At 48.5% G+C, this 23,053-nt stretch overlaps 2 protein-coding genes across 10 annotated transcripts in view; both read left to right on the top strand.

The window, feature by feature from the left end:
* The window catches only part of LOC106610635 (serine/threonine-protein phosphatase 2A 56 kDa regulatory subunit gamma isoform), a 60,145-nt gene extending 44,750 nt beyond the window's left edge, over positions 1-15,395 (top strand). Inside the window, exons 12-15 of one of the 9 annotated variants that reach the window (XR_001329939.3) lie at positions 3,109-3,181; positions 3,426-3,468; positions 3,800-3,833; positions 4,414-15,395. Coding sequence is in view for 5 of the 9 variants with exons in the window: in XM_014210069.3 (XP_014065544.1) it covers positions 3,109-3,181; positions 3,316-3,429 (187 nt within the window). In the remaining 4 variants the exon portion in view is untranslated. Of the gene's footprint in view, positions 1-3,108; positions 3,182-3,315; positions 3,469-3,792; positions 3,834-4,413 lie in introns of all 9 variants that reach the window. The other 8 variants (XR_006770914.2, XR_006770913.2, XR_006770912.2 and 5 more) reach the window with 8 other exon arrangements.
* On the top strand, positions 12,414-15,395 carry LOC100380853 (uncharacterized). The gene has a single exon (XM_014210076.3). It carries the CDS (start codon positions 12,414-12,416, stop codon positions 14,118-14,120), a length of 1,707 nt encoding a protein of 568 aa, XP_014065551.1. The 3' UTR covers positions 14,121-15,395.
* Positions 15,396-23,053: the final 7,658 nt, after the last annotated feature.

Below are 23,053 nucleotides of genomic sequence, written 5' to 3'. Positions count from 1 at the left end.
CCCATAGAGGTTAACACAGTGTCCAAAGAAGGGCCAGATGTATACAGAATGGTGTCGTCTGCGTAGAGGTGGATCAGAGAATCACCAGCAGCAAGAGCGACATCATTGATATACAGAGAAAAGAGTCAGCCCGAGAATTGAACCCTGTGGCACCCCCATAGACTGCCATAGGTCCGGACAACAGCCCCTCCGATTTGACACACTGAACTCTATCTGAGAAGTTGTTGGTGAACCAGGCGAGGCAGTCATTTGAGAAACCAAGGCTGTTGAGTCTGCCGATAAGAATACGGTGATTGACTGAGTCGAAAGCCTTGGCCAGGTCGACGAAAATGGCTGCACAGTACTGTCTTTTATCGATGGCAGTTATGATATTGTTTATGACCTTGAGCGTGGCTGAGGTGCACCCATGACCAGCTCGGAAACCGGATTGCATAGCGGAGAAGGTACGGTGGGATTCGAAATGGTCGGTGATCTGTTTGTTAACTTGGCTTTCGAAGACTTTAGAAAGGCAGGGTAGGATAGATATAGGTCCGTAACAGTTTGGGTCTAGTCTCTCCCCCTTTGAAGAGTGGGATGACCGCGGCAGCTTTCCAATCTTTAGGGATCTCAGACGACATACGAAAGAGAGGTTGAACAGGCTAGTAATGGGAGTTGCAACAATTGCGGTGAATAATTTTAGAAAGAGAGGGTCCAGATTGTCTAGCCCAGCTGATTTGTAGGGGTCCAGATTTTGCAGCTCTTTCAGAACATCGGCTATCTGGATTTGGGTGAAGGAGAAATGGGGGAGGCTTGGGCAAGTTGCTGTGAGGGGTGCAGAGCTGTTGACCAGGGTAGGGGTAGAAAAATGCTTATTGAAATTCTCCATTATCATAGATTTATCAGTGGTGACAGTGTTTCCTAGCCTCAGTGCAGTGGGCAGCTGGGAGGAGGCGCTTTTATTCTCCATAGACTTTAGTGTCCCAGAACTTTTTGGAATTTGTGCTACAGGATGAACATTTCTGTTTGAAAAAGCTAGCCTTTGCTTTCCCAACTGCCTGTGCATATTGGTTCCTAACTTCCCTGAAAATGTGCATATCATGGGGGCTATTCGATGCTAATGCAGAATGCCACAGGATGTTTTTGTGCTGGTCAAGGGCAGTCAAGTCTGGAATGAACCAAGGGCTATATCTGTTCTTAGTTCTACATTTTTTGAATGCGGCATGCTTATTTAAGATGGTGAGGAAAGCACTTTTGAAGAATAACCAGGCATCTTCTACTGACGGAATGAGGTCAATATCCTTCCAGGATACCCGGGCCATGTCAATTAGAAAGTCCTGCTCGCTGAGATTGACATTTCTTGAAGTTTCGATATACCGTGCAACACAACTATAGATTGATTCAATGTTTAGACTATTGTAATGATGACTATAGATTTATGATTCAATAATCTCATTCAGATTTGCATATCCCAAGGGATTTATAGGTAACTGCCAAAATAATGGAAACACTTTAGTAAATGAGGGATACAAAGTAGATTGAAAGCAGGTGCTTCCACACAGTTCTGGTTCCTGAGTTAATTAAGCAATTCGCATCCAATCAATATTTTGACTACCATGGCTATTCCCCAGGGGAGAAGACTGCCCCCTCTCATTGAAGCCACGGAAGTTCAAGGCCAACCACGGTACTGTTTGCAGAAAACAGGATCCCCCATTATACTGAATGAAGAAATGTCAATTTTTGTTTAATTAAAAAACAATTTTGAATTACAATCATGGTACCAATAATTGCTTCTAATACACCAGATATATGTCCTTGAACCAATTTTATTTGAAAGTCGCACATTAATTTTGTTCCAAATGTCAGCCTGCAGTACCCTGGTCAGCCTTCAACTTGAGTTAATCAATGAGAGGGGCTAGCATGAGCATGCAACTAACTTCCTCGAGTAGCTCAAACTGCACATGTTATGTTTTCATGAGACGTTCAATAATTTGCTTCTTTATATCCCCAAAATGTCCATTTGTTTGGCGCGTTTGATTCAGAAAAACACTGGTTCCAACTCGCCCAACATGCCTACAAAGTATCTAATAAGTTACCTGTAAACTTTGTGCAAACATTTCAAACAACATTCCTAATCCAAATGTATGTATCCTAAAACGTGCCATGGAAAGCTAATGGAAAACAGATTGAGCTCCAAAAACATTTTCCCTAGATGGATTGTGCTCAGGGTTTTGCCTGCCAAATCAGTTCTGTTATACTCACAGACATTATTCAAACAATTTTAGAAACTTCAGAGAGTTTTCTATCCAAATCTACTAATAATATGCATATCCTAGCTTCTGGGCCTGAGTAGCAGGCAGTTTACTTTGGGCACACTTTTCATCCGGACGCAAAAATACTGCCCCCTAGCCTAAAGAGGTTTTAAGAACAAATTCTTATTCCAATGACGGCCTACCCTGGCCAAACCCAGACGACGCTGGGCCAATTGTGCGCCGCCCTATGGGACTCCCAATCACAGCCGGATGTGATACAGCCTGGATTCGAACCAGGGACTGTAGTGATGCCTCTTGCCTTAGAACGCTGGGCCACTCGGGAGCCTCATGTTGATGACTATAGATATTTTTTTTTTATAGATATATTTTGTGTAACAGACATGTACAATGTAGACCCAGAGGATATCACTTGAAAGTATTAATTAAAACGCTTGTTTCCAAAGTGGTCCTCCATGGTAAAAACAACAACACATAATGATTAAGAGGTAAGACAAAATTACAAACAACCATAAATACATTCATTTATATTGACATCCTAAAAAGTGGCACTTTTCCCTAACCTTAAAAATCAACCATATTAATTGCACATCATACCGATCCTTCAAATAAATACACCTGACCAGCAGTAGGGGGCACAAGGGGCAGTGGAGTGGTTTCTCTCACTTAGACAACCTTTTCCAAATTAAAACCTTTTAAAGTCATTTGTACTTTTTCTTTGCTTGATCTCTAGGGGTAGGCTATTCCACAGACAAATGCCTGCATAGAAAAACTTGCTCCTCGCAGTACTGTTTACTCTTGGGATTTTACAAGACATAACACTAGATGATGATGATGCCATTTTGTCTGTTTCGTCCTATAGAGAAAAGGCCAAGTCAAAAGAGAGGGAAGAGGCCTGGCTCAAGATTGAGACCCTTGCCAAATCCAATCCACATGTGAGTGAGGGACACATTTGCACTAAGACTCACTTCACAGAATTGTTTGTGTGTACGTGTGTGCCATCTAAAGAGCTGAAGTTGTTTTTTTTTCTTTCTGTACCCCCTGAGGACTGTTTTGGTATGCTGTGCAGAGCATGACCAGTTTTTATCCTCATGCACTGCAAGTGATTGGTTGGGTGCCACAGCCAACGAGTTCAACCTATCTACTCAATTGCATTCCCAATATATTGTTTCATTCTAGGTAGTGTGCTAATGTGGATATTGGAACAGAGTCCTAGTGAAAGGTAAAATGATATTTTATGATATCTACTTAATCACGGTACTAACGTACATCTTTTAGATTTAGAGGCTTCAACTGAATGATCGATGTCTGTACGTCGTCCATTTCAATTATAACCAAATCACTAATAGAAGCAATGACTCCAGCATCAAAGTTTCAACCCTTCTGCTTATCTAACCTCTGATTTCATCTTTCTTTGCATGCAACAAGGTCCCATTGTTTTTGTGTCTTTACTTTGCGTTATGTTAGTTTCTTATGTGTGTTGATTCCACTGGCCTCAATGGACCAGTAGCAATGGAGTCTGATGGTCCATTAACCTCTGAAGAAGTTCACAGGTTAAAAAAGACAGTAACGGAAGAAGCCACTCAGGTAAATACTGACTTCTTTATCTACCAATGCTGGTCCAGGATTAGGTTCCCTTCGTACCTGTAGTCTTATTCAATATGATCTAAAAGGATAAATGGATCCTAGATCCTCTCCTACTCTGAGACATTTTATGAATATGGGCCCTGACCTCTCTCTTCAAAATGGGCATAGCTCCTATAGAGAAGGAATGACAAGTCAAACTATGGGCTGAACACTGGAATCAAGTACATTTGTTATTGTCTATGTACAGTATCTACTGGATCTCCCTTGCATGTGTTTTAAATGGCATGGGGGTAGTCCTGGTAGCTTATCACTAACATTTCATCAACTCTTTTCTCACCTTCCTGTTTGGTGTTTCTTCTTGAAACGTGGATTAGTTCATTAAGATGATGCATGGTTAGCATTTCTTTGTCAATTGGTGAGAAAGTTTAGCATGAATTTGATGTGAACAGGGAGTGGTACTTGTGGCAAAAACTTGGTAGTGCCTAACCCAAGGGAAATACTGTAGTTACACAAGCTAACTATTTTATTCCTGTGGAGCTAACTGTCACCTCTAACACTCCCCACCCTTCCCTTGTTGCAGTTACAAGAGAGAGACCAGAGAAAAGACTGTCCTCTGGTGCGGCGCGAGTCGGATTTCCCTCAGGACATCTACACCGCAAAAGCCTTGGAGACCCATCGCCGCGCCGATGACATGATCACCACCCACAATGGGCTTTAGGTCTGCCCCTCCTCTCTCTTCTCTTCTGTCCAGTCCCCTAAAGGAGTACCCTCGTCCCTCCACACCCCACCTTCCCACCCACACAGCACATTCAGAATACTGGCCCGGTTTCCCTATCTCGCCAGTACACTGCCCCACCTCCCTCAGATTTCTGCTTTCTCAGGTGTTTATTTTGGGGGGAGGGGTGGGGCTGCAACTCTTTTAGCTGTCGGTCTTGCAGAGTCATTGTTTTCCTTATTGTTTCCGCTGAATTGTGCATAAAACAGTATATCGGCTCATCCCTCCCTGCTCTTATTGTACGAATGAAAATGGGGACGTTTCGTTCCACCTGTGACATGACAAGCTCATGTGAAATGCACAACAAACGTAGAGAGCAGAAACTGAATGAGGGAGACTTCTTTTCTTCTTCTGTCTTCTGTTTTCTGTCAAGGGGAAACAACCAAAAACAGATTGTTGGATGGAGGGGTAGGACTGTTGGATCGACTTTCTGGACTTTATTTTTTATCCCAGGGACATCTGCCAGTGCCAAGACCATTTGTGTTTATTTTTTTTTTCTGTATTTTTCTTAACAAGGGCGACTAGCTAGGTAGAGCCTGCGTTGTTTGCCTTCATTTTTTTGGCCTCCGATGTTTTGACAATGCGTTTCTTGTTTTTAATAAGCTGAAGAGCATCAGGATTGTCTAAAGTGACTGATCCATCTGTTCTGATGAAGTCACATTGTGACAGGAATTGAGAGAGGGAGGGAGGTTCTCTGTGGACACTGAACTCTTTACACTCTACAGTTTGTGCCATATAAATGTTTTATTTTGTCTTATTTCCTTTCTCATACTCATCTGTTGAATTCCATCTGCAATATGTGAGCTGGATCACAGTGAAATATTGACAGTTCAAACAATGGTACTTCTTATTTCATATAGAGAAACATATTGGGTGGTTGTTAGTTTCCACCCTGTTTGTCATACTCAAAAGCCCCTCTTAGACATTTCAACATCTGTAGCCAGTAGGCACACACTGTAATGCTGCATTATGTAGAATTTATTTTTAATTTTTACTGGAATCACATTATGACACCTTACCTGGGGGTATCACATAATGAGTAGTTATTTGGGATGCAAGATGATTTGTAAATCAGTGATTCTGCACAGCCTGACTGCAATGTAGTCCATCTTAAATGCAAACCCCACTGGGCACACACTGGTTGAATCAATATTTCCATGTAATTTCAATGAAATTAAGTTGAACCAATGTGGAATAGATGTTGAGTTGATGATCCAGGCTTCAGCAGGAGCCTCGCAGTCCTGGAGCTACTTGCTTGTCAAGCATTGACCTCCATTTGTTTCAGAGGTACCCATGATATCACGTTGTGTCCATCTCGTACCCCCCCCAGCATGCTCACTATTCCCCTGTTGATTATTTTTTTTACCACCACCCTCTTATCCAGATGTGCTTCTCTGTGGAGCTGAAAGGACTGTTACTAAGCAAAGAACAAAACAAATGATTCACTTCCATAAGACATCCTTTTCGAAGACATCGGAGTGCCTTTTATCGTGAGGAGGAATATGAAATAATTTTTGGACCCAATGAGGAAAATAGCAACACTGTTTGAATGCGAAAACCATTTCATGTGACGGTTAAATGAGCATATGTGTCCATTGCCAATAATATATATTGATTCACAGGGACATTCACAGAGAAAGTAGAGACCGAGCGGTGATTCCAGACCTGAATCCCTCTTGGAAGTAGATGAATCGTGTAATTGTCAAGAAAAAGTATATTGAACTACCTATAAAGCACTTCCTGAAAACTTGAAAGATGTGACATGTTTGTGTATCTTCAATGAAGCTCTGTTCAGAATAGATGTACAGTCTATTCTGCTTTCTCAAGTCAGGAAGCTGTCAAATCCAGGATTGTTTTGACCCACTTACAAATGTTAGTGTCCGTCTCTTGTACCATTGTTTGAACTTCCAAATCTAGCATGGGTATACAGTCTGTAATGTATTTTGTGTTGTCCCTGGTAACGTATAGCCTGTATGCTACAGTGAGGGAAAAAAGTATTTGATCTCCTGCTGATTTTGTACGTTTGTCCACTGACAAAGAAATAATCAGTCCATCATTTTAATGGTAGGTTTATTTGAACAGTGAGAGACAGAAAAACAACAGAAAAATCCAGAAAAACGCATGTCAAAAATTTTCTAAATTGATTTGCATTTTAATGAAGGAAATAAGTATTTGAACCCTCTGCAAAACATGACTTAGTACTTGGTGGCAAAACCTTTGATGGCAATCACAGAGGTCAGACGTTTCTTGTAGTTGGCCACCAGGTTTGCACACATCTCAGGAGGAATTTGGTCCCATTCCTCTTTGCAGATCTTCTGTCATTAACTTCTTGGGGCTATGTGGGACGCTAGCGTGCCACCCGTGGTGCACCCTATCAACAGCAGGTGCATTTCAAGAGCGGCAAATTTGAAACCAAATAAATGTCAAAATTCAAATTTTTCAAACATACAACTATCTTACACCCTTTGAAAGATAAACATCTCCTTAATCTAACCACGTTGTCCGATTTCAAAAAGGTTTTACGGCGAAAGCATAAAGTTAGATTATGTTAGGAGAGTACATTGACAATAGCTGTGTGTAATGTTTTGTCAATTCAAAGACAGGCGTCACCAAAACCATAAAACCAGCTAAAATGATGCACTAACCTTTTACAATCTCCATCAGATGACACTCCTAGGACATTATGTTAGACAATGCATGCATTTTTAGTTCTATCAAGTTCATATTTATATCCAAAAACAGCGTTTTACTATGGCATTGATGTTGAGGAAATCGTTTCCCTCCAATAACCGGCAGTCAAGTAAGCACCACAAATTAAATAATTAAAATTAGAAAACATTGGTAAAATATTATATTGTCATTTAAAGAATTATAGATTTACATCTCTTGAACGCAATCAACTTGCCAGATTTAAAAATAACCTTACTGGGAAATCACACTTTGCAATAATCTGAGCACTGCGCCCAGAAAAATATGCTTTGCTATACAGACAAACGGCCATGTTGGAGAGATCTAAAATCGAAAATACTATGTAAATAATCCATTACCTTTGATTCTCTTCATCAGATGTCACTTCCAGGAATCCCAGGTCCATAACGAATGTAGTTTTGTTCAAAAAAGCTCATCATTTATATCCAAAAAGCTCCGTGTTGTTAGCACATGATCTAAGCCAGCCGGACTTCTCGTCATGAACGAGGGGAAAAAATATATTTACGTTCGTTCAAACATGTCAAACGTTGTATAGCATAAATCATTAGTGCCTTTTTTAACCAGAACATGAATAATATTCAAGGTGGACGAATGCATTCTCTTTTATAACGTATTGGAACGAGGGTACCCAACATGAACTCGCGCGCCAGAGTCTAATTGGCCATCACTGTTCCATGGCTCTTGTTCGGTCACATCTCACAGTAAAAGACTCAAAACACTTTGTAAAGGCTGGTGACATCTAGTGGAAGCAATAGGAAGTGCCAAAACATTAATCAACCCCTGTGTGTTTCAATGGCATAGGCTTAAAGGTAATTCAACACATCAGGTATCCACTTCCTGTCAGAAAATGTCTCAGGGTTTTGCCTGCCAAATGAGTTCTGTTATACTCACAGACACCATTCAAACATTTTTAGAAACTTTAGGGTGTTTTCTATCCATATATAATACGTATATGCATATTCTAGTTACTGGGTAGGATTAGTAACCAGATTAAATCGGGTACGTTTTTTTATCCAGCCGTGAAAATACTGCCCCCTAGCCCCAACAGGTTAAGGTTTCGAGGCTGACGTTTGGCAACTCGAACCTTCAGCTCCCTCCACATATTTTCTATGGGATTAAGGTCTGGAGACTGGCTAGGCAACTCCATGACCTTAATGTGTTTCTTCTTGAGCCACTCCTTTGTTGCCTTGGCAGTGTGTTTTGGGTCATTGTCATGCTGGAATACCCATCCACCACCCATTTTCAATGCCCTGGCTGAGGGAAGCAGGTTCTCACCCAAGATTTGACGGTACATGGCCCCGTCCATCGTCCCTTTGATGCGGTGAAGTTGTCCTGTCCCCTTAGCAGAAAAACACCCCCAAAGTATAATGTTTCCACCTCCATGTTTGACGGTGGGGATGGTGGTTCTTGGGGTCATAGGCAGCATTCCTCCTCCAAACACGGCAAGTTGAGTTGATGCCAAAGGGCTCCATTTTGGTCTCATCTGACCACAACACTTTCACCCAGTTGTCCTCTGAATCATTCAGATGTTCATTGGAAAACTTCAGACGGGCATGTATATGTGCGTTCTTGAGCAGGGGGACCTTGCGGGTGCTGCAGGATTTCAGTCCTTCACGGCGTAGTGTGTTACCAATTGTTTTCTTGGTAACTATGGTCCCTGCTGCCTTGAGATCATTGACAAGATCCTCCCGTGTAGTTCTGGGCTGATTCCTCACCGTTCTCATGATCATTGCAACTCCACGAGGTGAGATCTTGCATGGAGCCCCAGGCCGATGGAGATTGACAGTTCTTTTGTGTTTCTTCCATTTGCGAATAATCGCACCAACTGTTGTCACCTTCTCACCAAGCTGCTTGGTGATGGTCTTGTAGCCCATTCCAGCCTTGTGTAGGTCTACAATCTTGTCCCTGACATCCTTGGAGAGCTCTTTGGTCTTGGTCATGGTGGAAAGTTTGGAATCTGATTGATTGATTGCTTCTGTGGACAGGTGTCTTTTATGCAGGTAACAAGCTGAGATTAGGAGCACTCCCTTTAAGAGTGTGCTCCTAATCTCAGCTCGTTACCTGTATAAAAGACACCTGGGAGCCAGAAATCTTTCTGATTGAGAGGGGGTCAAATACTTATTGTCACAGTATCCAACGAAGGTGGCGCCCCTCCACGGTCTTGCGGCGCTCGGCGGTCGTCGTCGCCGGCCTATTAGCTACCACCGATCTATGTTTCTGTGTCTTTTGGTTTTGTCTGTCTATCCCGCACCTATTTCGTGTCTGTCATTAGTGGGGGGTTATTTAGTGTGTATTTTCAGTTTGGGTTCTCGTGCAGGATTGTTTATTGTCCACTCAGGACAGTTGTGTGTGTGGCCTGTTTCGCTGGCCTGTGTAAGCTTTATTGCCGGGCTGCGCCCCGTGCGCTTTTTCCCTCGTGTTTATTTTGGGAATGTGTTTTCCCTGGCGGACTTTATTGAGCGCCCTGTGCCTTTCGGCTATTGTGTTTTGCCCGTTGCATTAAAACTCTGTTGCTCCGGCTCTCTGTCTCCTGCGCCTGATTCCGCATCTCCACTGGTCCTAGAATTCCGTGACACTTATTTCCCTCATTGGTGGGTGCGTGACAGAATCCCGCACCCACCATGGAGTCAGCAGAAGCGCCGTACATGGCTGAGCAGGTCTCTCAACACGCCAGCCTCCTCCACCGCCTAGGCTCGGCCATGGACCAGGTGTTGGCCCGGTTGGAGAGCTGGGAGAGAGGTGCTTCCCTAGCCAGACCAGCTTCGGTTCCTCACCCTGCGCCCCTACCCACACCCACTGAAGCGGGCGCCAGCGGTATCCGGATCACACCTCCCAGGGAGTTCGATGGGACGGCCGCTGGGTGCAAGGGGTTCTTGCTCCAGTTGGAACTGTACCTGGCGACCGTCCACCCCCCCCCCCCCCCTCCGACGAAGAGAGGGTGAGCGTCCTCGTCTCGTGTCTCATGGGTCGAGCCCTGGAATGGGCCAATGCGGTCTGGGATGGTCCAGACTCGGCTCGGGGCGACTACCCTGAGTTAACCCGCCGCTTCCGGGCGGTTTTCGATCATCCCCCGGAGGGCAGGGCGGCGGGTGAGCTGCTATTTCATCTGAGACAGGAGACGAGGAGCGCTCAGGATTTCGCCCTGGAATTCCGGACTCTCGCCGCTGGATTGGGGTGGAACGAGCGGGCCCTGATAGACCACTATAGGTGTAGTCTTTGCGAGGACGTCCGCCGGGAGCTGGCTTGTAGGGACAACGCCTCCACCCTAGACCAACTGGTGGATTTGTCCATTAGATTGGACAACCTACTGGCTGCCCGGGGACGTTCCAGTCGGGGCCTGTTCGTTCCGCCTCCCAGTCCTCCTGCTCCACAGCCCATGGAGATAGGGGGGGCTGCGTCGAGGAGGGCCAGAGGGGGGGGGTCTCTCCTGCACCCACTGTGGGCGCAGAGGACACACTGTGGACCGGTGCTGGAGAGGTCCACCCGGGAGTTCGGAGGGCAGGCAGAGCACTACTTCGACCCCCCAGGTGAGTCCGCACCAGCCACACCCAGAGCCCCCTGTCGACCACATGTACACCTCCGTTTGTTTTCCAGATTTTTCCCCTCACTTCCAGTATAGGGCACTAGTCGATTCAGGTGCAGCTGGGAGTTTTATGGACCGTGGGTTAGCTAAGAGGTTAGGGATTCCCCTGGTTCAGCTGGACCACCCCTTCCCTGTGCACGCCCTAGATAGTCGACCGCTAGGGTCAGGCCAAGTAGGGGAGGTCACAGTGCCACTGGTTATGCAGACGTGGGGGGGTCATGAGGAACGTATCAGCCTGTTCCTCATTGACTCCCCGGCGTTTCCGGTGGTACTGGGAATCCCCTGGCCAGCCACTCACAACCCTCAGATTTTGTGGAGGCAGAGGGCTCTTACGGGGTGGTCGAGGGAGTGCTCAGGTAGGTGCATAGGAGTTTCCATCAGTGCGACTACGGTGGAGAGTCCAGACTAAGTCTCCACCGTGCACATTCCCTCAGAGTATGCAGATTTGGCTATCGCCTTCAGTAAGACCAAGGCGACTCTATTACCCCCCCATCGACAAGGGGATTGTGCGATAAACCTCCAGGCCGACACGGTCCTTCCTAGGAGTCACGTGTATCCTCTGTCTCAGGAGGAGACAGCGGCTATGGAGACATACGTCGCTGAGTCCTTGAGACAGGGATACATTCGGCCATCCAAGTCCTCCGTCTCCTCAAGTTTTTTTTCGTGAAGAAGAAGGAGGGAGGTCTGCGCCCGTGCATTGACTATAGAGGTCTAAATGCTATCACAGTGGGTTTCAGTTACCCGCTACCTCTCATTGCTACGGCAGTGGAGTCATTTCACGGGGCGCGCTTCTTCACGAAATTAGATCTCAGGAGCGCGTATAACCTGGTGCGTATCCGAGATGGAGATGAGTGGAAAACCACATTTAGTACCACATCGGGCCATTATGAGTACCTCGTCATGCCGTATGGGTTAAAGAACGCTCCCGCTGTCTTCCAATCCTTTGTGGACGAGGTCCTTAGGGACATGCTCGGGCAGGGTGTGGTGGTGTACATTGATGACATCCTGATCTACTCCGCCACACGCGCCGAGCATGTGTCCCTGGTGCGTAAAGTGCTTGGGCGGCTGCTGGAGCATAACCTATACGTCAAGGCTGAGAAATGTGAGTTCTCCAAATGAGCCGTCTCTTTTCTGGGATACCGCATTTCCACCTCGGGGGTGGTGGTGGAATGTGACCGCGTTACGGCTGTGCGTAATTGGCCAACCCCAACCACTGTGAAGGAGGTGCAGCGATTCTTGGGGTTCGCTAATTATTATCGGAGGTTTATCCGGGGTCTTGGCCAGGTGGCGGCTCCCATTACCTCACTGATGAAGGGGGGTCCGGTGCGGCTACGATGGTCAGCAGAGGCGGACAGAGCCTTCCATCGTCTGAAGGTGCTGTTTACCAACGCTCCTGTCCTGGCGACATTGGCTTGAGGGGGCACGTCACCCTTTTCTCATCTGGACCGACCACCGTAACCTGGAGTATATCCAGGCAGCGAGGAGGCTTAATCCCCGTCAGGCAAGGTGGGCCATGTTCTTTACGAGGTTTCACTTTACCCTCTCGTACATGCCACGTTCCCGGAACCGGAAGGCTGACGCACTGTCGCGTCTCTACGACACCGAGGAGCGGACCATCGATCCTACTCCCATACTTCCCGCCTCCTGTCTGGTGGCACCGGTGGTATGGGAGGTGGATGCGGACATCGAGCGGGCGGGTCGGTTAGAACCCACTCCACCTCAGTGTCCCGTGGGCCTGAAATACGTTCCGCTTGGTGTGCGCGGTCGCCTGATCCGATGGTCCCACACTCTACCCTCCTCGGGTCATCCTGTGGTGGAACGGACAGTGCGGGACCTGAAGGGGAGGTACTGGTGGCCCACCTTGGTTGAGGATGTTCGCCGTTATGTCTCTTCCTGTTCGGTATGCGCCCAGTGCAAGGCTCCTAGACACCTGCCTCGAGGGAAATTACAGCCCCTCCCCGTTCCACAATGGCCTTGGTCTCACCTCTCGGTGGATTTCCTCACGGATCTCCCGCCGTCCCAGGGGAACACTGCGATCCTGGTCGTTGTGGATCGGTTCTCTAAGTCCTGCCGTCTGCTCCCTTTGCCCGGTCTTCCTACGGCCCTGCAGACCGCGGAGGCCCTGTTCACCCATGTCTTCCGGCACTATGGGGTGCCCGAGGACATCGTATCTGATCGGGGTCCCCAGTTCACGTCCAGGGTGTGGAGATCGTTTATGGAGAGGCTGGGGGTCTCGGTCAGCCTGACCTCGGGTTTCCACCCCGAGAGTAATGGGCAGGTAGAGCGCATTAACCAGGATGTGGGCAGGTTCCTGCGGTCGTATTGCCGGGACCGGCCAGGGGAGTGGGCGCAGTTTGTACCATGGGCCGAGATGGCCCAGAACTCTCAGCGCCACTCCTCTACTAACCTGTCACCCTTCCAGGTTGTATTGGGGTATCAGCCGGTCCTGGTGCCATGGCAACAGAGCCGGATGGAGGCATGGGTGAAGCGCTCTCAGGAGACCTGGAATGCGGTCCAGGAGTGTCTAAGGAGGGCTGGTGAACGACACAAAGAGAGCACTGACCGCCACCGCAGTGAAGCCCCCGTGTTTAACCCGGGGGACAGAGTGTGGCTCTCGACCCTCCGCCTGCCCCTCCGCCTGCCCTGCCGGAAGCTGGGTCCGCGGTTTGTGGGGCCGTTCAAAGTCCTGAGGAGGATAAACGAGGTGTGTTACAGGTTACAACTCCCTTCATATTACCGCATTAACCCCTCGTTTCATGTGTCTCTCCTCAGGCCGGTGGTAGCTGGTCCGCTACAGGACGATGAGGTGCTGGAGGTCCCCCCGCCCCCCCTGGACATCGGGGGGGCCCCGGCGTACACAGTCCGAGCCATCCTGGACTCCCGACGTCGGGTAGGGTGCCTGCAGTACCTCGTTGGACTGGGAGGGGTACGGTCCGGAGGAGAGGTGCTGGGTTCCGGCAGTGGACGTTCTGGATCCACCTATGCTGCAGGAATTCCACCGTCGCCGTCCGGATCGGCCGGCGCCTTGCCCTCCGGGCCGTCCCCGAGGCCGGCGTCAGGGGAGGGCTACTGTCACAGTATCCAACGAAGGTGGCGCCCCTCCTCGGTCGGGCGGCGCTCGGCAGTCATCGTCGCCGGCCTATTAGCTACCACCGATCTATGTTTCTGTGTCTTTTGGTTTTGTCTGTTTATCCCGCACCTGTTTCGTGTCTGTCATTAGTGGGGGGTTATTTAGTGTGTATTTTCAGTTTGGGTTCTCATGCGGGATTGTTTATTGTCCACTCAGGACAGTTGTGTGTGTGGCCTGTTTCGCTGGCCTGCGTAAGCTTTATTGCCGGGCTCCGGCTTTTTCCCTCGTGTTTATTTTGGGAATGTGTTTTCCCTGGCAGACTTTATTGAGCGCCCTGTGCCTTTCGGCTATTGTGTTTTGCCCGTTGCATTAAAACTCTGTTGCTCCGGCCTTCTGTCTCCTGCGCCTGATTCCGCATCTCCACTGGTCCTAGAATTCCGTGACACTTATTTCCCTCATTAAAATGCAAATCAATTTATAACATTTTTGACATGCGTTTTTCTGGATTTTTTGTTGTTATTCTGTCTCTCACTGTTCAATTAAACCTACCATTAAAATTATAGACTGGTCATTTCTTTGTCAGTGGGCAAACGTACAAAATCAGCAGGGGATCAAATACTTTTTTCCCTCACTGTAGTTTTAGCATTGTAGCTGCCAATGGAAATGGCCAATGCTAAAACAGACTGAGATCGAGGCTTGGCAACTGTATTTTTCATATTTGCTTGAATGCAAAAGGTGTAAATTTATACAACCAATGTTAAACATGTATTTTTTCCCCTGGAAGAATGGCACTCACCAAAACAATTTCTATCCTAAAATAATATATTAGCTTTTTATTTAACGGTATTGGTTTGTTAAGATATTTTATCAGTTTGCATTTTATTTGTGTTCAAACTGTTGTGGTTTGTTTTCGTGTTGACCCATAGATAAAACAAGTTAGATGTGAAAAAAAATATTGGTGACTGTTTTTCTAAATTCTTTGCTTGACCGCAGCATCTTTGCAGGATTTTAGTTGAACATGTACTTTACAAAATATATTAACTTGACAAGTGTCCTTTTGTATGTGACCTGTACTATATGGCTTCATTTAATATTGTGTACATATGATTTACTTTGTTTTATGTAGTGTTATAGATCTAGATTTTGTACAAAATGGTCATCTGTACAGAATAAAACATCAATAGCAATGACAAGAAGTCAATGTGGCACATACATTCTTTTCCTCTTTCACGTGTAACTTTGCATTATTAGAAATAACAAGTCATATTTTTATCTGTTTTAACTCTTCAAGGTTTGTTCCCTATTCAAAATGTCTTTGACCAGATTTCAGTCCATAGTCTTTGTGTGCTTTTCTCACAGTTTCAAGTGGTGTACATCTATATTGAATGAATAAAGAGAATATTTGAACTTATATTTTCAACCATACATCAATTCTGGAGTCATTTTACTTAACGGGAAGTCTCAACGTGGACAGTTGTTAGGAGTTTTGACAGTTTATGTATGATTGACCTGAAATAAAAAGGGGTTGCAAAAGTTGATTTGATAAAAGGGTGTTTGATTTAGTATTTCCGGGTTTTTGGTTTATGGTCTATGTTTATGTATTTCTATGTGTAGTCTAGTAAGTGTGTTTCTATGTAGAGTTAATTGGGGTGGACTTCCAATTGAATGCAGCTGTGTGGTGTTGCCTTTGATTGGAAGTCCTATATTAGTTGGGTGTGTTTGTCTGTGTGTTTGTGGGAGATTGTTCTGTGTTTAGCCTTGTGCCTTGCCAGACTGTCTGTATACCGTTCGTTCACTTGTTTTGTTATTTTGGTGTTCATTTTGGAAAGTTAATAAACGTCAAGATGAGCGTACACATACCTGCTGCGTTTTGGTCCTCCATTACCGACGAAAACCGTGACAGAATCTCCCACCAACTAAGGACCAAGCAGCAGAAGAAAAAGGATTTCGAGTTGGACTGGCGGGAGAGATGGACCTGGGAGGAAGTTCTGGACGGGGCTGGACCTTGGCACCAGGCTGGGGAGTACCGTCGCCCACGGGAGGAAATTGAGGCAGCCAAGGCAGAGAGGCGGAGGTACGAAGCCTTGGACGCGCTGAGGGAGAAGCACGAGAGGCACCCCCAAGATTTTTTTTGGGGGGGGCACACGGGTAGTTTGGCTAGGCCTAGAAAGAGCCGGAAGCCAGCTACCCGTGGTTATATGGAGGAGCGTATGAGGTGGAGAGCGCCATGTTTCGCTGAGGAGCGCACTATCTCACCCATACGCATGCACAGTCCGGTGCGCGTTATTCCAGCCCCTCGCAGGTGCCGTGCTAGAGCGGGCATCCAGCCTGGTAGGAGGATGCCTGCGCAGCGCATCTGGTCGCCGGTACGCCTCCGAGGACCAGGCTACCCAACTCCCGCTCTACGCACGGCTACCATCAGGCCCCTGCACAGCCCAGTCTGCCCTGTACAAGCACCCCGCTCGTACAGGGCTACTAGTTCCATCCAGCGAAGACGGGTTGTGCAGGAGGTAAGATCAAGACCAACTGTGCGCCTCCATAGCCCTGGGTTTCCAGCTCCTGTCTCTCATGCGGACCCGGAAGTGCGTCAACCCAGTCCGACTCGTCCTGTTCCCGCTCCCCGCACTAACCTGGAGGTCCGTGTTACCAGTCTGGTACGCCCAGTACCAGCACCACGCACAAGGCATCTAGTGCGTAAACCCAGCCTCGCCAGTCTAAAGTCGCCAGAGCTGCCCGCCAGTCAACAGTCACCAGAGCTGCCCGCCAGTCAACAGTCACCAGAGCTGCCCGCCAGTCAAGAGTCGCCAGAACAGCCCGTCAGTCAAGAGTCGCCAGAACAGCCCGTCAGTCAAGAGTCGCCAGAACAGCCCGTCAGTCAAGAGTCGCCAGAACAGCCAGTCAGTCAAGAGTCGCCAGAGCCGCCCGTCAGTGAGGAATCGCCAGAGCCACCCACTAGTCAGGAGCTGCCAGAGTGGCCAAACTGCCCGGAGATGCCAGAGTGGCCAGACTGCCCGGAGATGCAAGAGTGGCCAGACTGCCCGGAGATGCCAGAGTGGCCAGACTGCCCGGAGATGCCAGAGTGGCCAGACTGCCCGGAGATGCCAGAGTGGCCAGACTGCCCCGAGCTGCCAGAGTGGCCAGACTGCCCCGAGCTGCCAGAGTGGCCAGACTGCCCCGAGCTGCCAGAGTGGCCAGACTGCCCCGAGCCGCCAGACTGCCCGGACTGCCCCGAGCCGCCAGACTGCCCGGACTGCCCCGAGCCGCCAGACTGCCCGGACTGCCCCGAGCCGCCAGACTGCCCGGACTGCCCCGAGCCGCCAGACTGCCCCGACTGCCCCGAGCCGCCAGACTGCCCCGACTGCCCCGAGCCGCCAGACTCGCCAGACTGCCCCGAGCCGCCAGACTGCCCCGAGCCGCCAGACTGCCCAGACTGCCCCGAGCCGCCAGACTGCCCCGACTGCCCCGAGCTGCCAGAGTGGCCCGACTGCCTGGAACGGCCAGAACCGGAGCCACCTCCAGATATAGGTGGGTTGGGGACGGGGGGTGTAGCACAGTGCCGTCGTTGACGGCAGCCACCCTCTCTTCCCTCCCTTTAGTAGGGGGAAATGTTGTTTTTGTTGTTTGGGGTTGTTGTTTTTTTTGTTTTTTTTAAGGTGCTTCCGGGGTTAGCACCTTTAAGGGGGGGGGGGTACTGTCACGTCCTGGCCAGTATAAGGGTTAATTGTTATTGTAGTTTGGTCAGGACGTGGCAGAGGGTATTTGTTTTATGTGGTTCGGGGTGGTGTTTTGGTAAAAGGGTGTTTGATTTAGTATTTCCGGGTTTTTGGTTTATGGTCTATGTTTATGTATTTCTATGTGTAGTCTAGTAAGTGTGTTTCTATGTAGAGTTAATTGGGGTGGACTTCCAATTGAAGGTAGCTGTGTGGTGTTGCCTTTGATTGGAAGTCCTATATTAGTTGGGTGTGTTTGTCTGTGTGTTTGTGGGAGATTGTTCTGTGTTTAGCCTTGTGCCTTGCCAGACTGTCTGTATATCGTTCGTTCACTTGTTTTGTTATTTTGGTGTTCATTTTGGAAAGTTAATAAACGTCAAGATGAGCGTACACATACCTGCTGCGTTTTGGTCCTCCATTACCGACGAAAACCGTGACAGAATCTCCCACCAACTAAGGACCAAGCAGCAGAAGAAAAAGGATTTCGAGTTGGACTGGCGGGAGAGATGGACCTGGGAGGAAGTTCTGGACGGGGCTGGACCTTGGCACCAGGCTGGGGAGTACCGTCGCCCACGGGAGGAAATTGAGGCAGCCAAGGCAGTGAGGCGGAGGTACGAAGCCTTGGACGCGCTGAGGGAGAAGCACGAGAGGCACCCCCAATCATTTTTTGGGGGGGGGCACACGGGTAGTTTGGCTAGGCCTAGAAAGAGCCGGAAGCCAGCTACCCGTGGTTATATGGAGGAGCGTATGAGGTGGAGAGCGCCATGTTTCGCTGAGGAGCGCACCATCTCACCCATACGCATGCACAGTCCGGTGCGCGTTATTCCAGCCCCTCGCAGGTGCCGTGCTAGAGCGGGCATCCAGCCTGGTAGGAGGATGCCTGCGCAGCGCATCTGGTCGCCGGTACGCCTCCGAGGACCAGGCTACCCAACTCCCGCTCTACGCACGGCTACCATCAGGCCCCTGCACAGCCCAGTCTGCCCTGTACAAGCACCCCGCTCGTACATGGCTACTAGTTCCAACCAGCGAAGACGGGTTGTGCAGGAGGTAAGATCAAGACCAACTGTGCGCCTCCATAGCCCTGGGTTTCCAGCTCCTGTCTCTCATGCGGACCCGGAAGTGCGTCAACCCAGTCCGACTCGTCCTGTTCCCGCTCCCCGCACTAGCCTGGAGGTGCGTGTTACCAGTCTGGTACGCCCAGTACCAGCACCACGCACAAGGCATCTAGTGCGTAAACCCAGCCTCGCCAGTCTAAAGTCGCCAGAGCTGCCCGCCAGTCAACAGTCACCAGAGCTGCCCGCCAGTCAACAGTCACCAGAGCTGCCTGCCAGTCAAGAGTCGCCAGAACAGCCCGTCAGTCAAGAGTCGCCAGAACAGCCCGTCAGTCAAGAGTCGCCAGAACAGCCCGTCAGTCAAGAGTCGCCAGAACAGCCCGTCAGTCAAGAGTCGCCAGAACAGCCCGTCAGTCAAGAGTCGCCAGAGCCGCCCGTCAGTGAGGAATCGCCAGAGCCACCCACTAGTCAGGAGCTGCCAGAGTGGCCAAACTGCCCGGAGATGCCAAAGTGGCCAGACTGCCCGGAGATGCCAGAGTGGCCAGACTGCCCGGAGATGCCAGAGTGGCCAGACTGCCCGGAGATGCCAGAGTGGCCAGACTGCCCGGAGATGCCAGAGTGGCCAGACTCCCCCGAGCTGCCAGAGTGGCCAGACTGCCCCGAGCTGCCAGAGTGGCCAGACTGCCCCGAGCTGCCAGAGTGGCCAGACTGCCCCGAGCCGCCAGACTGCCCGGACTGCCCCGAGCCGCCAGACTGCCCGGACTGCCCCGAGCCGCCAGACTGCCCGGACTGCCCCGAAGGGTTAATTGTTATTGTAGTTTGGTCAGGACGTGGCAGAGTGTATTTGTTTTATGTGGTTCGGGGTGGTGTTTTGGTAAAAGGGTGTTTGATTTAGTATTTCCGGGTTTTTGGTTTATGGTCTATGTTTATGTATTTCTATGTGTAGTCTAGTAAGTGTGTTTCTATGTAGAGTTAATTGGGGTGGACTTCCAATTGACGGCAGCTGTGTGGTGTTGCCTTTGATTGGAAGTCCTATATTAGTTGGGTGTGTTTGTCTGTGTGTTTGTGGGAGATTGTTCTGTGTTTAGCCTTGTGCCTTGCCAGACTGTCTGTGTATCGTTCGTTCACTTGTTTTGTTATTTTGGTGTTCATTTTGGAAAGTTAATAAACGTCAAGATGAGCGTACACTTACCTTCTGCGTTTTGGTCCTCCATTACCGACGAAAACCGTGACAAGAACAGTTATAGCCCTTGGTTCACTCCAGACTTGACTGCCCTTGACCAGCACAAAAACATCCTGTGGCGTACTGCACTAGCATCGAATAGTCCCTGCGATATGCAACTTTTCAGGGAAGTCAGGAACCAATATACACAGGCAGTTTAGGAAAGCAAAGGCTAGCTTTTTCAAACAGAAATGTTCATCCTGTAGCACAAATTCCAAAAAGTTCTGGGACACTGTAAAGTCCATGGAGAATAAGAGCACCTCCTCCCAGCTGCCCACTGCACTGAGGCTAGGAAACACTGTCACCATCGATAAATCCACGATAATCGAGAATTTAAAGAAGCATTTCTCTACGGCTGGCCATGCTTTCCACCTGGCTACCCCAACCCCGGCCAACAGCTCTGCACCCCCCGCAGCAACTGGTCCAAGCCCCCCCTTCTCCTTCACCCAAATGCAGACAGCTTATGTTCTGATAGAGCTGCAAAATCTGGATCCCTACAAATCAGCTGGGCTAGACAATCTGGACCCTCTCTTCCTAAAATTATCCACCCGCCATTGTTGCAACCCCTATTACTAGCCTGTTCAACCTCTCTTTCGTATCATCTGAGATTCCTAAAGATTGGAAAGCGGCAGCAGTCATCCCCTCTTCAAAGGGGGAGACACTCTAGACCCAAACTGTTACAAATCTATATCCATCCTGCCCTGCCTCTAAAGTCTTTGAAAGCAAAGTGAACAAACAGATCACTGACCATTTCGAATCCCACCGTACCTTCTCCGCTATGCAATCCGGTTTCCGAGCTGGTCATGGGTGCACCTCAGCCACGCTCAAGGTCCTAAACGATATCATAACTGTCATCGATAAAAGACAGTACTGTGCAGCCATTTTCATCGACCTGGCCAAGGCTTTTGACTCAGTCAATCACTGCATTCTTATCGTCAGACTCAACAGCCTTGGTTTCTCAAATGACTGCCTCGCCTGGTTCACCAACTACTTCTCAGATAGAGTTCAGTGTGTCAAATCAGAGGGCCTGTTGTCCGGACCTCTGGCAGTCATTATGTGGGTGCCACAGCGTTCAATTCTCGGGCTGACTCTTTTCTCTGAATACATCAATGATGTCGCTCTTGCTGCTGGCGATTCTCTGATCCACCTATACGCAGACGAAACCATTCTATATACATCTGGCCTTTCTTTGGACACTGTGTTAACAAACCTCCAGACGAGCTTCAATGCCATACAACACTCCTTCTGTGGCCTCCAACTGCTCTTAAATGCAAGTAAAACTAAATGCATGGTCTTCAACCGATCGCTGCACGCACCTGCCCGTCTACGATCACTACTCTGGACGGTTCTGACTTAGAATATGTGGACAACTACAAATACCTAGGTGTCTGGTTAGAATGTAAACTCTCCTTCCAGACTCATGTTAAGCATCTCCAATCCAAAATTAAATCTAGAATCAGCTTCCTATTTTGCAACAAAGCATCCTTCACTCATGCTGCCAAACATACCCTCTTAAAACTGACTATCCTACCAATCCTTGATCATTTACAAAATAGCCTCCAACACTCTACTCAGAAAATTGGATGCAATCTATCACAGTGCCATCCGTTTTGTCACCAAAGCCCCATATACTAACCACCACTGCGACCTGTATGCTCTCGTTGGCTGGTCCTCGCTACATATTCCTCGCCAAACCCACTGGCTCTAGGTCATTTATAAGTCTTTGCAAGGTATAGCTCCGCCTTATCTCAGCTGGTCACTGGTCAACATAGCAACACCCCTCGTAGCACGCGCTCCAGCAGGTATATTTCACTGGTCATCCCCAAAGCCTACACTTCCTTTGGCCGCCTTTCCTTCCAGTTCTCTGCTGCCAATGACTGGAACGAATTGCAAAAATCACTGAAGTTGGAGACATATCTCCCTCACTATCTAAGCATCAGCTGTCAGAGCAGCTTACCGATCGCTGCAGCAGTACACAGCCCATCAGTAAATAGCCCATCCAACCAACTACCTACCTCACCCCATATTTGTTTTGGTTTTTCTGCTCTTTTGCACAAAGTATTTCTACTTGCACATCCTCACCTGCACATCTTTTTCTCCAGTGTTAATTGCTAAATTGTAATTACTTCGCCACTATGGCCTATTTATTGCCTTACCTCCTTACTTCATTTGCACACACTGTATACAGATTTTTTCGATTGTGTTATTGACTGAACGTTTGTTTATTGTCACGTCCTGACCAGTATGAGGGTTATTTGTTATTGTAGTTTGGTCAGGACGTGGCAGAGGGTATTTGTTTTATGTGGTTCGGGGTGGTGGTTTATTTAGTAGGGTGTTTGATTTATTATTTCTGGGTTTTGGTTTATGTTCTATGTTTTGTACTTCTATGTTCTTTCTGGGTTGGTGTATTTCTATGTGTAGGTTAATGGGGGATTGGACTCTCAATTGGAGGCAGGTGCTTTCTCGTTGCCTCTGATTGAGAGTCCTATATATGGGTAATTGTTTGGTGCAGTGTTGTGGGAGATTGTTTCTTGTTTTGCCTGTGTGAGCCTGACAAGACTGTTTTGTTGTTCGTGCGTTTCGTTTTGTTGTTTTGGGTGTTCACTTTATTTAAAAATAAATATCAAGATGAGCATCCATATTCCTGCTGCGTTTTGGTCCTCTATTCCCGACGACAACCGTTACAGAATCTCCCACCACAAAAGGACCAAGCAGCGGAGAAAGGAGCAAGGGGAATTCAATATGGACTGGCGGGAGAAATGGACGTGGGAGCAGATTCTGGCCGGAGAGGGCCCATGGAGGAAGTCTAGTGAGGACCGGGAAGGCTACCGGGGAATACGACTGGCGTTTAAGCCCGAGAGGCAGCCCCAATAATTTTTTTTGGGGGGGCACATGGGTAGTTTGGCTGGGCGAGGAGTGAGCCCCAGGCCAAATCCCCGTACCTTTTCTGGGCAACCAGTGAATGGACAGGTCCCGTGCTTCGGTGTAATGGGTACTGTGGCGAGGCCAAGTATTTTTAGGCCGGTACGCGCAATACCAGCGCCCCGCATTTGCCAGGGGGAAGTGGGCATCCAGCCAGTAAGAGCGATGCCAGTTCTG

Source organism: Salmo salar, chromosome 09, assembly GCF_965601325.2.
Source record: "Salmo salar chromosome 09, fSalSal1, whole genome shotgun sequence".
Classification (NCBI taxonomy): Eukaryota; Metazoa; Chordata; class Actinopteri; order Salmoniformes; family Salmonidae; genus Salmo; species Salmo salar.
The sequence above is the reverse complement of the archived record's forward strand: the minus strand, read 5'-3'. Positions and strand labels throughout refer to the sequence as shown.